The sequence below is a fragment of the Notothenia rossii genome, assembly GCF_949606895.1.
Source record: "Notothenia rossii genome assembly, chromosome: 1".
NCBI classification, from domain to species: domain Eukaryota; kingdom Metazoa; phylum Chordata; class Actinopteri; order Perciformes; family Nototheniidae; genus Notothenia; species Notothenia rossii.
The window spans coordinates 9,467,731-9,482,861 of NC_136912.1; the positions used below are offsets into that span (position 1 = coordinate 9,467,731).

General features: G+C 40.4%; 1 protein-coding gene across 1 annotated transcript; it reads right to left on the reverse strand.

Annotated features, from left to right (window-relative positions):
• Positions 1-986: 986 nt before the first annotated feature.
• LOC307031423 (creatine kinase, testis isozyme) lies at positions 987-11,571 on the reverse strand. Its single transcript, XM_079668525.1, has 9 exons — positions 11,267-11,571; positions 10,865-10,911; positions 10,193-10,391; positions 9,237-9,394; positions 8,735-8,867; positions 7,723-7,876; positions 6,291-6,414; positions 5,564-5,753; positions 987-1,380 (listed from the first exon to the last, which is right to left on the reverse strand). The coding sequence occupies exons 1-9, from the start codon at positions 11,280-11,282 to the stop codon at positions 1,220-1,222; spliced, it is 1,182 nt and encodes a 393-aa protein (XP_079524651.1). The 5' UTR covers positions 11,283-11,571; the 3' UTR covers positions 987-1,219.
• Between the last annotated feature and the right edge of the window lie 3,560 nt (positions 11,572-15,131).

Below are 15,131 nucleotides of genomic sequence, written 5' to 3' on the forward strand. Positions count from 1 at the left end.
GGAAGAGAGAGGTGACAAGGTGTGAATATGACGCTGCCTTCATGTCACCTTGGGAAGGACTGTAAATCTGAGCCTCTTACTTGAAAATAGCCTTCGCCTCAGCTTCCAGATAGAAACTCTTACCATGTGACCGGCAGGTTTGTCAGTCACGTCATTAACAGGAAAGTAGCAGAAGTCCAGTGTAGCCATGTTCATTTCATTTTAAATAAAAAACACAAATAAAACATGTTCGGAGTCGTTTTGTAATCGCCGCTGAAGGATGACAATACTGTTTTTGTATAATATTTAATGACATCATTTTAAAAGTGATTATTTCTACATTTGATCCCACTGTAGCAAAAACATTACAGATGTCAATAATGTTTTAACTGTTCGAGTTCTTCATTAGGCTTTCCTTCTGCAGCAGGTCCAGTGAGTTGAGCACTAAATGCATATTCAAGTACTTAACTTCTCTCTTATATTTTAGAACAACAATTCTAGAAATATTCTAATATTTCCTTGGAAACATCACTGTTTTTTTTAAATATTGACAGGCTAGATGCAGACTGTTGTAAGGCCTAGCCTCCGTAACTGATGCCTAGTTTTGCAAGGCCTTGAATGTAACAGACATATTTTTTTTACATAAAAGTTCCACAATTCCAGCGTTAAGCATAATGGATAAAAGTATCCCCTCATGCAAGGTGAGTATGTGTAACAGGGCTGGCCTTATACTTTATTTTCTAATATGTTTCATGAGTTTGAGCAGTAAAATGATTGGTTAGCTAAATTGCTAATGGCTAGCCAGTATGCGAAACGGGCTCTAGAAAGGGAATAGTTTTTAAGTGTGTGTGTGTGTGTGTGTGTGTGTGTGTGTGTGTGTGTGTGTGTGTGTGTGTGTGTGTGTGTGTGTGTGTGTGTGTGTGTGTGAGTGAATATTTCGTTGCTAACTTGCCCGTAAACTATGCTATTTAATATGTATTTTTAATAATGTCATAACACACAAAATGTGCCACATTAGAAACATCATTTTATATTATGTAAATAGAAAGATACATTTTTTTATCAATAATTATGACATTGTTTTAGTGTTTTTTCTGTGTTACATTAATATTGTTAGGAAAATAAGACACACTCTTTTGACTGAATTAGTATTTAGTATATTTGTCTTCCTAATTAAACATATTTCAGTGTTTGGTTGCTAAATCCTTCCTTCCTCCTCACTCAAGCTAGTCATCCAGATCTACTTCTGTGCAGGGATGAGCCCCTCGATGTCTCCATTGACCTCCAGCCTCTTCTCCATGGCGATGAGCAGTTTGACCCCGTCCACCACCAGCTGGGTCAGACCCACCTCGCTCAGGCCGAAGGTCGCTGTGTTGCTCACACAATACAGTGCCGGGGAATCTGCAGAATATGAAAAGGCAAGTCATAAACAAGAGTTTTCTGTTCAACTGTGAGTTGTTCAAAAAGTACTTTAGGTTTGATCACTATGGGGGAGTTCAAGTCCATTGTAAAGTACAGAGAACAAGAAACCATTGGCCGATGTGTTTGCTCTTGTTATATCCCCTAATTGAAGTTGTTTTAAAAGTATGCCAGTTTTATAACAGTTTATTTTATTTGCATATGGTTAATGTGCTATTTCATTTGTGTTTTACGACCGCTCTATTCGTCTGCCTGTATTGTTTTGTGTTCATTTGATGGAACATTGTTCATTTTGCCCTCTTGGCCAGGTCGCTCTTGAAAAAGAGATTTTAATCTCAATGAGACTTTTACCTGGTTAAATAAAGGATATATATATCTATATATATATATATATATTTATATCAACAGAAAACATGTAAGATGTCGAAAGTCAGTAGACAATGAAAGAAGGAATTAACAACCCTTGTGTTCGCTTTCTTCCTGGGATTAATTGTCAGACCGCATGTCGGCAAAACTGACGGGTTGCCTCCCAGCAATATCTCTATTCACTTCGGACTTTCAGATGGTGGAACCTCTGGAGCGCTGACTCCATCGGATAGTTTTTACCAAAAGCTGATGTTTCATGGCACGAAATGCGCTCTCCCGTTTGCCCTATTTACTCTGGACTCGCTAATATCGAAGGATTGGAGCAGCCCCGCCCCCCCGAGGAGCGACGCGTCCAGAGCCCATGTGAAAAAATCATCTTCCAGACTGTTAATATTGTTACTGCTACTACTCTCTGGTAACGTTAACATTAACCCTGGTCCTGAGTGTTTCTCTGCTTCCTTGCATAATTTGCCAACTCCGAATGAGTTTAGCTGTAGGCAAGGATTGGGTTTTCTGCATGTTAATGCTAGAAGCCTAGTGCCCAAATTAGATGTTTTCAAGACCTGGTTTTTAGTTGCTAAACCTGATATTGTTGTAGTTTCTGAAAACTGGTTAAAACCGTCTGTCACTGACACTGTTATTCACATTGATGGATATAATGTATTCAGAACGGATCGTAAGGGCAGAGCTGGTGGTGTTGCAATATACACTGCTGAGAAACTACAGTGCTCAGTCCTTCACTCTATTTCAATTCCAAGGCAATTTGATTTGCTAGCAGTCCAAATAACTATAGCAAATGCTCCTCTCACTGTTATTGGCTGTTATAGGCCTCCATCGGCCATCATGGATGCAACTACTAGCCTTACTGAATTGTTGTCTATGTTTTCTTCTGAAATCATATTAATGGGTGATTTAAATTGGGACTGGTTGAGTGATAAATCTTCACAGTTTAAGCAGGTTTGTGATTCTTTGAACTTAACTCAGCTTATTGATAGTCCCACTAGAATAAACCCTGCCAAACCCAATAACGATACCCTTATAGATGTCATTCTAACAAATGCAGCTCATAAGTATGTGTCTGTTGGTGTTTCTCCTAATGATATCAGTGACCATTGCACTATTGCTTGCGTTAAGAGCACTAAGTTGCCCAAAGCCAAGGGCCTTATTGTCCTCAGGCGCTGCTTCAAACACTTCTCTGAGCAGGCTTTCCTACACGATCTGGCGGAGGTTAAATGGCACTTCATAGCGTTAATTCCATCTGTTGATGTTGCCGTCCAATTTTTTATTGATCACTTTTTATCGATTATTAATAGACATGCCCCCCTTAGAAAATTCAGAGTCAAGAATAGGAACACTCCATGGTTTACTAGAGAACTATCTGATCTAATTCATGATCGAAATAAGCGATGGTCTTTAGCTAGAAAGTCTAACACTAGTGATGACTGGCTTCTTTTTCGTGTCCTCAGAAATAAATGTTCAGCCCTTATTAAAAAAGCTATAACTGATTACTATCTGAGCTTAACCACTGATTGTTTTAATGACCATTCTAAGTTCTGGAAAACAATTAAATCACTTCAGAACAAGAATGTTTCTAGTTTCCCACAAAAACTGAAGGGCAGTGATTATTTTATTTCAGATTCAGATGGTATGTCTAATGCTTTCAATGCTCACTTCCAAAAGGCTGGTCACATTTTTGATGAGCAAAGTCATGGCTCTCTAAATGGTCGTACTCACAGCCCTAGTCAAGAGATGAGCTCCCCTGTTTTTGATTTTGCTTCTTTCTCGGTCTCTGAAGTCTTACAGGGTTTGCACTCAATTGATCCTAAAAAGTCTGCCGGGCCTGACGGCCTCGACCCATTCTTTTTAAAAATTGCAGCTCAGATTATAGCACAACCAGTAACTGATATTTTTAATCTCTCCCTGTCCACTCACACACTGCCAGCTCTGTGGAAGCAAGCTCTGGTATCGCCCGTCTTGAAAGCTGGTGATCCCACTGAGTTAAATAATTATCGTCCTATCTCAAATCTTTCTGTGTTATCAAAGATTCTTGAATCCCTAGTTTCTACTCAGCTAAAACTTTTTTTAAATTCACACAACATCCTTAACCCTATGCAATCTGGATTCAGATCAAAGCACAGTAATGTGACTGCCAGTCTGAAAGTCTTAGATGATATCAAGGCTGCTTTGGATAAAAAATCTGTTTGTGTTGCATTGTTTATTGACCTAGCCAAAGCATTTGATACTGTAGATCACCACATTATGTCTAATGTTATGTTGGTGTCTCGTTTCGGTCATAATGCCATTTGTTGGTTTCAGAGTTATCTAACCGACCGTACTCAATGCGTCAGGTTGGGTAGCACTGTCTCTGACCCTGTCACCTTGGAGAAGGGCGTTCCACAGGGCTCTATTTTGGGGCCTTTGCTCTTTTTATTATATGTAAACAATATTTGTAATCAGATGCAATTTTCTACCTATCATATGTATGCTGATGACACTATTGTATATTCATGTGCTCCTTCTCTGGACATGGCCGTTTCCAATTTAAAATCTGATTTTATCACGCTGCAGCATGCACTTCTTGATTCCAAACTGCTTTTGAACAGTAAGAAAAACAAAGCAATGCTTTCTGGTCCCAAGTCAGCGTCCTCTTGCCTCTCCATTGACACCCTTGATGGCGTCTCTGTGGAGTTTGTTGATATCTACAAATATCTTGGCTTTTGGTTGGACAGTAATCTGAACTTCAAACACCATATCGAAGTTCTAACAAAGAAATTGAAATTCAGTCTTGGCTTCCTTTACAGACTTAAATGTTGTTTTTCAACTTCATCCCGTAAAAGGTTGGTCTCTGGCTTATTCCTGTCCCAGCTGGACTACGGTGATACCATTTATAGATTTGCCTGTCCCACTGTCTTGGCCAAACTTGACCCACTCTACCATGCTGCACTGCGTTATATATCAAATGCACCCTATAGGACTCATCATTGCACACTGTATAGCCTAACTGGATGGTCCTCACTCACTATGCGTAGGATGCAGCATTGGTTTTTATTAATGTATAAAGCCATTTTAGGAAATCTTCCACTCTACATATGTGCCAGATTTGCTCCAGTTTGTGACTTTTACAACCTCAGACCCAGTGCCTTGATACGGTTCCAGGTTCCTGCTGTGCGGACTGAGGCTGGAAAAAGGAGTCTCTTTTATTATGGTCCTTGGTCTTGGAATGACCTTCAATCACGCCTCAAACTGACGGCACTTGTTTCTATAGCCTGTTTTAAATTGAAGTTGTCAGAAGTCCTTACCACCAGCTGCTCTTGCAGTAATAAGTAGTGCCTTTCTTACTGTCCTAATGTGCACAATGTAGTAACTGCTTTTTTTCGTCTTTTGTTTTCTTGGTTATGTTCTCTGTATTTTATATGTTTGTGTTATGTGTTATGTGTAACGTTGCTGCCTTCTTGGCCAGGTCAGCATTGTAAATGAGATTTTATCTCAATGCTTTTTATCTGGTTAAATAAAGGTTAAATACAACAAAAACAAAAACAAAAAAACATTAATGGTTTAACTTTTCATTATAAAGTAAAAGTTGATTCCACAAACTAATGGCTTAACAATTAGGACACAGTCCGCCTTTACAATGTCTCCCTATTAGCCTATTGCTTTTTCAGGATGAGATTGGGTTTACCGGTGGGTATTGTTTTCCCCTTCAAAATAAAATAAAGAGTACATTTCTGATAGAGAGCTAAACACTGACCTGCAGTTCATCAGGTTATGTGATGAAACATGTCAGGTCTGCTCTGGTTACCTGTGGTGTCCATGCAGAGCCTCAGTCTCTTCAGGACGTCCTGCAGGCGATTGTGTTTGGGGAGGAGTTGCAGTTTGAGATTCACTCTGATCCTCAGACCTGTTCCCACATCAGCTGGAGAGCTGCTGACCCAGCCCAGCTGCTGCTTCCAGGTGAACGGGTGTTTGAGTTCCCTGTAAAGATCCTCCAGCTGGAAACAGAGAGAGGAGCAAACAGTTGGAGACTCAAAGGTCCGGGATGTCAAAGGTCATTTTTTTTACTGAAGTAATTTTTTCAAGAACTCCTCCTATTGGAAGACAGAAAGATATTCTCCACCACTAACAGTATTTTGAATGTGAAGATGTTTGTGGTTTTTCACTTTGCTTATTGGTAAAACACTGTGAAAACGTGCATTTGCAAATACTGGGAAGCCAAACCCTTACCCATACTGTGTGTCATTACTTGGAGGTTTATCGTAAATAAAGTAAATCATAATTTTTAACACAAACAATGTTGATACAGATCTCTTTGATATTTACTGGGACATCTGACAGGGATACATCAACTTGTCAGTGATCACTGGTGGATGAACTAGATTGGGATTTCTTTGCTGCTATTTCTTGTTATCGGCCGCCATTAAAGATGCTAAAGTTGAGATTTCATTATATCTGGGATAAAGGGATTTCCTCCACACAGCTGAAGCGTTGGCTACCTGCCAATGATGCTAAAAATCAGACCCATCACTGACCTTCTGCAGGTTGATGCACATGCATTTGAATGCCTCAGTGATGTTGGCGTCGTCTCGTGTGGACACAAGTCTGAGGTGGTCCTCCATGTTGACCCAGACCACCAGGCTGCCATCTTTACTCACCCTGCAGCAAAGAATAGTGTGGCATAACATGTATGACAAAAACATCTTATCAAACATGTTCCTGGAATATTGAAAAACGCATCCATAAACAATACAGGTTGATAGTGGCAGATTAACTTAGTATTCTTAAGAAGTGTGACATTTGGCGTCTTGCAGGAGTTAAATTGCTGATTTCTCTGATAACTTTACGATTTACTGTGAGAGTCATGGTTAAAAATAGTAATGCTGGATATGGAACTGTTTTTAGCCAATATCGTTAACCAATATCAGCTGTTTCTCATGATCGACTGGTGAAAAATATCTAGACATGCTCTCTAGTAGTGTTGTAGTCGAAACCAAGACATTGTCAAGACCGAAGAGTAGCAAGACCAAGACAAGACCAAGACTTTAAGAGGTCGAGACCAAGTCAAGACCAAGACCAAGGCAGGGCGAGACCAAGTCAAGACCGGAACCAAACTGCTGTGAATCCAACACTACATGATACACTTACAATACCGTGTGTAAGATACCATAGACAATTTGATCTGAAAGATCCACATCATAAAAAGACACATATACAGTACGTAACATATAAATTAAATTCCCTCATATTTATTCAAAAAGTTATCCTTTTCATATAAAAACAGTAACATAGTAAGAACATAATATAAAACAACATAATATAAATGTTATGGTATATAGGTCTAAGCAACAAACCACCTTTGTAAAATGTGTAGCCAAATTGAATGATTGATGCATTTGCAACGTGTTCACTGCAAGACCGTTTGAGTGTCGCAGCTGGTATAAACCAGTGCCATGTTAACAAACATTGCAGCGCATGAGGGCAAAGATTCGGAGTCACGTTATTGGTTGCATTTTTGAAACAGGGCGTTTTACATCCAGTCACATCCCCAGCAACAGCCGTGGTCTCGACCATGGATGTATAATAAGAACGGTCTTAACATAAAATCTCATGACCTATAGGACCAAGACCGAGACCAAATACAGTCGATTCCGAGACAAGACCAATACCTGTATCAAGTACTACAACACTACTCTCTAGTCAAGCATGCTGATCTTTTCTTCTTCTTTGAGTATATTTGGAAATTGCAAACCAATTGTAAAGGTGCATTCCCACCTCCTACTACTTGTATATCTTAGTGTGAAGCTACTACGTTCTTTAGTCAAGGAATAGGGTTTCGTATTATCAACAGGTAAATCATTGCCTACAAAGACAGTTGGCTACATATCTATAGACTATTCCAATGATCTGCAACACAATAATCAGCACGGATATATTTTGTGCATCCTGAGCAGAAACCGGACAGACCAGACTCCCCGGGCGTCAGGCCAGTCTCGCGCCACACCGATACGGAGCTGAGAGTCAGAAGGCGGGTCAAAGTCCAGCTCCCTCTGCTGATCCTGGTTCAGATCCTCCAGTAAGAGGAGTCGACCCGGCAGATCCTCCTCCAGACTCTGCAGAGCTGAGAGCAATAGGACAACACACTGGTCAACTGGTTAGTATAGGTCCATTTTTACACCGGGTTCATAGTCCCGCCTCCCCCATGCTTTTCTGATTCCATTCGTTGTTCATTGTATTATTTCTTCATAAGACTCCACCTGGTCTAAAATCTAAATCTGAAAAAGTTATCAATTTTCTAATAGATCAGATTTGAAAAACCTAATTTGGTCTTTGTGGTGGCAAAATAAAGGGTCTTTTTTTTCTGTTCCTATACATCCAGTGCGATTCCCGCTATGTTTTCAGGTTGATAGATTTAAATGTATTGACCAAGGACGATATTTGTTTTACAGAAACTTCACATATGCATCCATACTGGGTCAATGAGGCAGCTTGTTCAGGGAAGGGCCACTACTGCAGATGTCACAACACATTTTAGTGTCATTTGATATTGTGCATGCTTTCATATCTGATAGTGTGTGGGAAGGCAGATGATTTTGGAGACTGTAACGTCCCGTACACACGGCGGCGTGCGTTGAAGCTTCAACGCAGCTTCCCATTCACTTTGAATGGGGTGACGTCACGCTTTGCCGAACTGCATTGTGGTTCCGTCGCGTCGCTTTGCCTCCGTTGCTCGCTTCAAAAGTTGAGAAAAGTTCAACTTTTCAAGCTTCGACGGAAGCGTCAGCCAATCAAATCATATGCCAGTGCAAGCGCTAGCCAATCAAACCGTGTGCTTGTGTCTCCGGGGCGGGAGATGAATGTGATTGGTTGTTGGTCGCGAGCCAGACACGCCCACCGGCAAGCTTCAACGCACGCTGCCGTGTGGACGTACCGTAAAGGTAGCTATGAATGAACTGAGATACTCTGAGATATGCAGTACCTCTTCTGGCCAGTGTGAGGAGCTCTCTGCGCTCTCCTCGGCTGCAGTGTGTCGGGAAACAGAAGCCCTCGACGCCTCGAACAACGCTCACCTCACAGCGTACAGCGTATGATCTGTCCAAGTCCTCACCCCCCTGCATACACACAGAAACATATCGGTAAAAAGGTGACACTGACATTGAGCTTGTAAAGCTGACGTGCAAGCATTGAATTTTTTTTTGTTGTTCAGCATTTTCTTTTTCCAGAACTTTGTGAGCTCAAACAAGCATTTCTCTTATACAGACTGTTCTATTTGGACTAAATTGTGCGCTGGACACATGGATGTCACACATGTTTGTTGGCTTGTTCAGTTCAAAGAGTCAAGTAGACAGACTCCATTGACCCTTGCCTTCCATTGACCCTTGCCTTGCAGATGTAGGCAGATGACAGACGCCAGACACCAAATGCAAAGCAGGCTTTAAATTGGGTTTAACCGCAGTGAGAGTTTTCTTTTGACCAGCTACCTTCAGGTTGTCACAGTTGAAGTCACTCTCTGGCGTCTGGCTGGTGATTTTGTGTCCGTGATGCGCCTCGATGACACGGTCGAAGAAGTCGCAGAACATGATGTAGGACTCAGCGTCGCCCGCCACACAGCCCACAGAGGCAGGACTGCACCAATCACCTTCATACACACACACAGAGACATACACATATAATCCTACCAGATCGGATAAATTGTTTGTAGAGTTTTCTTACACACTTTTTTGCAAGATTAAATGATCAGGTTTTTTTTCTCAGCCATCTAGTGGCTACAAAAGGAACTGCAGGTTAACGCACAAGAAACGCATACCTATAGCTGCTATCCTGAAAACGTAAAAAAAAGTTTCCCTCACATGCATTATCTGCCATTATTTTCGTCTGGAATAACTGTAATTATGATAGTTACTTTTGTCTAAACGTTGCTTATAATTAAACCAATCGAACATCGGTAGGTCTTAAACATAGAGAAAAAGATTCAAAACATGTACTATCTGTTGTCAAAACTTGTTACAAATTCAGAAGACCATCGCTTTGGAACAACCTACTTTTCAACATCTACATTACCGTTATTCTCGACTCTGAAACATATACTGCATTTCGATTAACTTTGTATTTCTGCTTTGTCTTGAATTTGTGGAATTAAGCACTCTTTGTTTTTGTGTTTTGAAACTCTTTCAATTGTTTACGTTTGACAATTGATATCTTATTAGGGACGAATGTTCATAAGCTATTTCTGGCATCTAACTTCTCCTGCTCAATGTTCCTACTTTTTCTTGAATACAATACTACAATATTACAAAATTGGACATACATGTATACGTGTTAATAAGTAAAATGTCCATGATGTCCTTCTATCAGTTCTTCCGTATTTTAATCCCACTGTGATTCTCTTCACAGCCTCCATCATTCTGACATCACTCTGACAGCATGCTGACATCACCTGGTTCCTCGAGGCCCGGGCGGATGACATCATCAAAGAGCACCCCGCTGTGGGTGCAGCGGTGAAACTGGCGGCGGTACATGGCCGCTGTGAGGATCCGGCCCATCCAGGTGTGGTTCCTGCTCAGGTCAGGGAACTCCTCGTCAGGGGAACCTCTCCTCAGGGGGAACTGGGACATGGGGTCGGGGGGGACCAAACTCTGAACAGGAAGTTGTTGTAGATTCGATTAGGAAGAGTTATTATAGATTTAATAATGGCCGAACGATATTTCTCATGTGTTTATTTGGATCAAGAGATCAAGTTAGATTTCAGGAGCTTACTTATCTTCATATAAATCCAGTTTAAAAATAAATAAACAAATGATGATCCAGGGAATTCACTGCAAGGATCAATTTTCACTTCTTGGAGATAAAGCCATAATTCAAAGTTTGTCTTCAGTGTTAGATATCTATGACTACATTACTTCCACTGTTTCAAGGTTTTTATTTTTCACACACTCAACATCTTGCAGTGAAATGCTTTGTTGAGTACTCCAGGACTGAGTTAAGATATACATCTTATTCTACAATATAAACAACAAAGATAAGAAGATGTGTGTAGAAAGATGATATGTGCAATATTAACTATGAAATATATGGCACAATAATATTAGATATTCATGAGATATGTTACCTCCAAAGTTGCCCGGTACCTCGTCTCCATTGGATAATAGACTGGAGCTGGATACATACAAACAAAACAAGAAAAAATACTTGTTGTGAAATTGTGATTAATGCAAAGATAAAACCAACATAAAAAATACTAAAAAGGTAGCTGCTCTCCTGTCTAAAATGTTAATGGCGTTACATTAATGAATCAGCCTTCTACACAAGGTTGATATTATACAACTGTATCTGTGAGATTATCCCCATATCAAAAACTCTTCATCTAAATCTTGTGTAGAGTCTGGAGAAAAAGAGAACTGAAGGACAGTTAACCACAGGATACAAAGGTTCATAATAATGTTGATCTAGCCATGCTCACTGAGTTATTTTACGGAGTGAAAAACACGAGTCATGCAGTGAAAACACTCACGTTTGACCTTCCACATGTTTTCAGCGTGACGACCGTCAGCACAACAAAAGGTCTAAGAATAGTTCTGTTGGTGCTGAGCAGCTCATCCTGCAGGAGTCCAGTTACAGTCCAAACACTGTCGACCTTTTTATAACTGCTCACTGCAGCTGCGTCTCACCCTCCATCAGTGGAGACACTATGACATGATTTCACTCATATCTTTGTTTTCCTTCGCACATTCCTCTGAACATTTCTCATATTTCTTCTTCCTCTTTTCAAACGGCAAAGCTCTTCCACTTTTATATTCATTCACTTTTCCCCTTCCTTCTATAACTCATATTTTCCTTTCATCCCTTCTTACCGTCTCAACACTGGAAACATAGGAAATAGTTTCAGCTTTTTGAAAAAAGGATAACACAACAGTGTGCATAGAACTCAGAGAAATCAGAAATAAAACTCCCCCATTGTCTGCCTTATTGAACTGCACTGCATCCAATCAGCCAGCAGATGTCCTCCAATACATTCACTGTGCTTTAAGTAGTAACACATTTATAAAACAATCTGCTTAAAAACATACACACGCACAATCTCTACAGCATGATGGCACCTCTTTTAAAGATTATTTTTACTATTCTTCTGCACACGGTTGTTTAATTAAATAATTTTATTTAAAACATGTGTGCCTTTTACACATCCACACCACAGTTTCAAATGGCTGATTTTGTCCCTATTAGTGTTAAATAATTGAATTGTATATACAAATTGTCTGAACAAAAATCAAACTTCTATTTTACCTTGATGATGACACTCTAAACTCAATAGTTTACCAGATAGGGGGTTGGACATTTGTGTGGCAAATTGCGAAAGCCAAGCCCATAACCAGTTTTCAAAGTAAAAGTCCCCACCTTAGAATTTCACGATGTATTCAAATTTCGTGGGCAAATGAAGACGTACGGTGGGACATACAAAACAGCCCTTGAAGTTGTATTGTTAATACAACAGCAACCTTTCTGAGACAACAACTGTTTATTATGTTTAACTAGCATTACATTATTTTGTCACTACTTTTCATTAGATAACATTCAACTTGCAATGTTCAACATGCACACATTAATTTGGACTAAATACTTTTAAATGTTCCTACCTACTTTTTGTCTGCTATTATAATTATGCTTATCATTTTTACATTTGCTGGAAAACACCATTTAAAAAAATAAAATGCATTCTGCTAATGCTTTGTTTTCTTTAAGACTGGTTAGTAGCGACACGCAGGTGTGTCCGCACTGAAGAGGCGTGATAAATAATCACAAAGCAGCATCGCTTCCTGCTTCCTCACATGATCTAAGGCAGGCAAAACAGGGTGGCAGTTGAGCAGTAACACCGTAAAGGTAACTTACCTGGTATTTTAACTATCATTAAAAAGTAGGCCGAAAATACAGCTGTAACTAAGTATGGAAGAGGGTTAATGATATTAAATGACGTTTCTTAACTCAGCTATGGTGATGTTTATCCTTGACTTTTAAAGTCAGAGGAGCTGGGTGAAGAAATGCAAAATGGAAGACTTCTTTACGACCGGCCAAGCTTTGGATCCGGAGACAGCTAAGTTTGGTAAGATGATTCCTTTTTGTGTCTGTGCCCTCTTTTTCCAAAAGTGAGAATTATTTTTGTGAATCAGTTCAGACTTCAATGTTCAGACTTTGTGACACAGACCATTACATTAGATAATGTATGAGGGTGGAAACCGGACCATTGCATACCTGTTTCCTGACTCATTACATAACATTTAGCTTACGCTTTTATCCCAAGTCACTCATATCAACACAATCTCAGATGTCTTACAGGCCTGTAATAAAGCAGGTGTCTCGGGCATTGTACAGTATAGGCCTAATGCTCCTAATGTTTATAATTTGATTAAAAGCAAAGATCACATTTCTGTACATTTAGCTGTGTCTGACTAACTGTGAAAAAAAAACTAAACAAATTAAATGTATTGTCAATTCAAGCCTAGTTTTATTAATATAGTGTCAGAGTAAGTAGTTATATCAAAACTATTTTCATATAGTACAGGCCTTGACTGTAATCTTACAGTAGCGAACGTCCCCTTCAATAATAGCACAATAAAAGTATGACTAATAACGAGAAGGTAGCAGTGTGCATCAAGTAGAACAGGTGCAGCCACAATCTTGGCCAAACAATGACTCATGGCTACCTGCAAAACAAGAAAGGTAAAGAAAATGTGTTTCGCTGCAAGAGTCTAAGCCGGAATGAGGGTTTTGCATGCTCTACATACTTTAAAGCCCCCTGAGAAAAAATGTCGATATCAGGGTATATACAACAAATTATAATAATGTGATGTAATATCTTGGCGAATGTCATCCATCTTGGCATTGAGGAGCTTTTCGACTACCATATACCTCATTCAAACCAACGGTGTTTCAGGGCCGGTTCGGAGCTGGAGCTTGAAAAGCACTGGGTTTTCCGGTTCACACCGCAGCGGAGCAGCCTCTTTCAAGCACCAAAAAATTGTCCGGCTAGACTAGGCCACAGGGGTCCCTCAGGGCTCTGTTCTTGGTCCCCTCCTCTTCTCTTTGTACACAAACTCGCTCGGATCAGTCATTAGCCCGCATGGTTTTTCATACCATTGCTACGCTGACGACACCCAATTAATTCTGTCCTTTCCCCGCTCAGAGACCCAGGTCGTCGCACGCATCTCTGCTTGTCTAGCTGACATCTCTCATACCTCATTCACACCAACGGTGTTTCAGGGCCGGTTCGGAGATGGAGCTTGAAAAGCACCGGGTTTTCCTCTTCACACCGCAGCGGAGCAGCTTCTTAGCTCCGGAATCCGGTTCATTTCAAGCACCAAAAATTGGCCGGCCAGAGCAAAAGCACCGCATACGTCACGCTTACGTCGAGGCGGGGGTTAGGGCAGGGGTGGGATCAACTCCTGAACAACAACAAAAAGCCGGCGTTTTATCCAGTTTGTACACAACGATGGAGAAACTTAACAAGCAGCAGTGGTCCACTGAAGAGACCAGCTACCTACTGGGAATCTGGTCTTCTGAAGAGGTACAGAGGAAGCTGGAGCACAATCGGCCATTGTTGTCGGTGTCAGCTGTGAGGGGTTTCTGCGCGGTTTGGCTTTATGAAGCAGGCACGCAAACGGTTACGTCATGACGCAAACGATGACGCAATGACGCAGCACCAGTCGGACTCTGGGCAGTGTGAAAAGAGCCGGACCTAAACCAAAGAACCAGTTCTGAACCTGAAAAGCTCTAGCACGGAGCTTGAACCGGAGTTGCGTTGGTGTGAATGAGGTATTAGTGTCATCTACCAAATAATTGGACAGGGCCTACCATCAGCCCTCATCAAGTTATTTATCCTCCATGGAAAACATTACAAAACATTACATTTCATTTAGCTGATGCTTTTATCCAAAGCGACTAACCATGGTTGCATTTAAACATAAAGATACAAAAACAAAAAAAGCAATCCTTCCCAAGTGCTGTGTTTTTATTTTATTCATTATCTCTAAGTTTTAGTCGAAACCAGTGTGTTGACAGTCTGCAACGGACGATTTGAAGTCTTTCATCTGTCCTTGATATCAATGGGGAGCTTGTTCCATCAACAAAACAGAATCCCGACCCTTATTAACAGTTCAAATGTTGACGGGTTTTGATTCTTGGTTCTTTTTTGTATCTTTTCTCAATCAGCTGAAAACCAGAGAGGAGCAGTAAGCACAACAGGTATTGCCCAGGATAGAAGTGTTGTCAACCAAACTCAGCTATCAGATGTTTCTGCAAAAACAGTAAACATCAACATATATGGTATGTTTCTCTTACATTTATAAATCAAATACAATTTCATCTTGCTGTCTAACTATTCC

Bases quoted from the DNA above. Each gene is read 5' to 3' on its own strand.
- LOC307031423 (XM_079668525.1), bottom strand. The intron at 9,395-10,192 runs GTGATGTCAGCA...GTGTGTATGAAG, and splicing joins CCCGGGCCTCGAGGAACCAG to GTGATTGGTGCAGTCCTGCC. The intron at 8,868-9,236 runs GTAGCTGGTCAA...GTGTGTATGCAG, and splicing joins TCAACTGTGACAACCTGAAG to GGGGGTGAGGACTTGGACAG.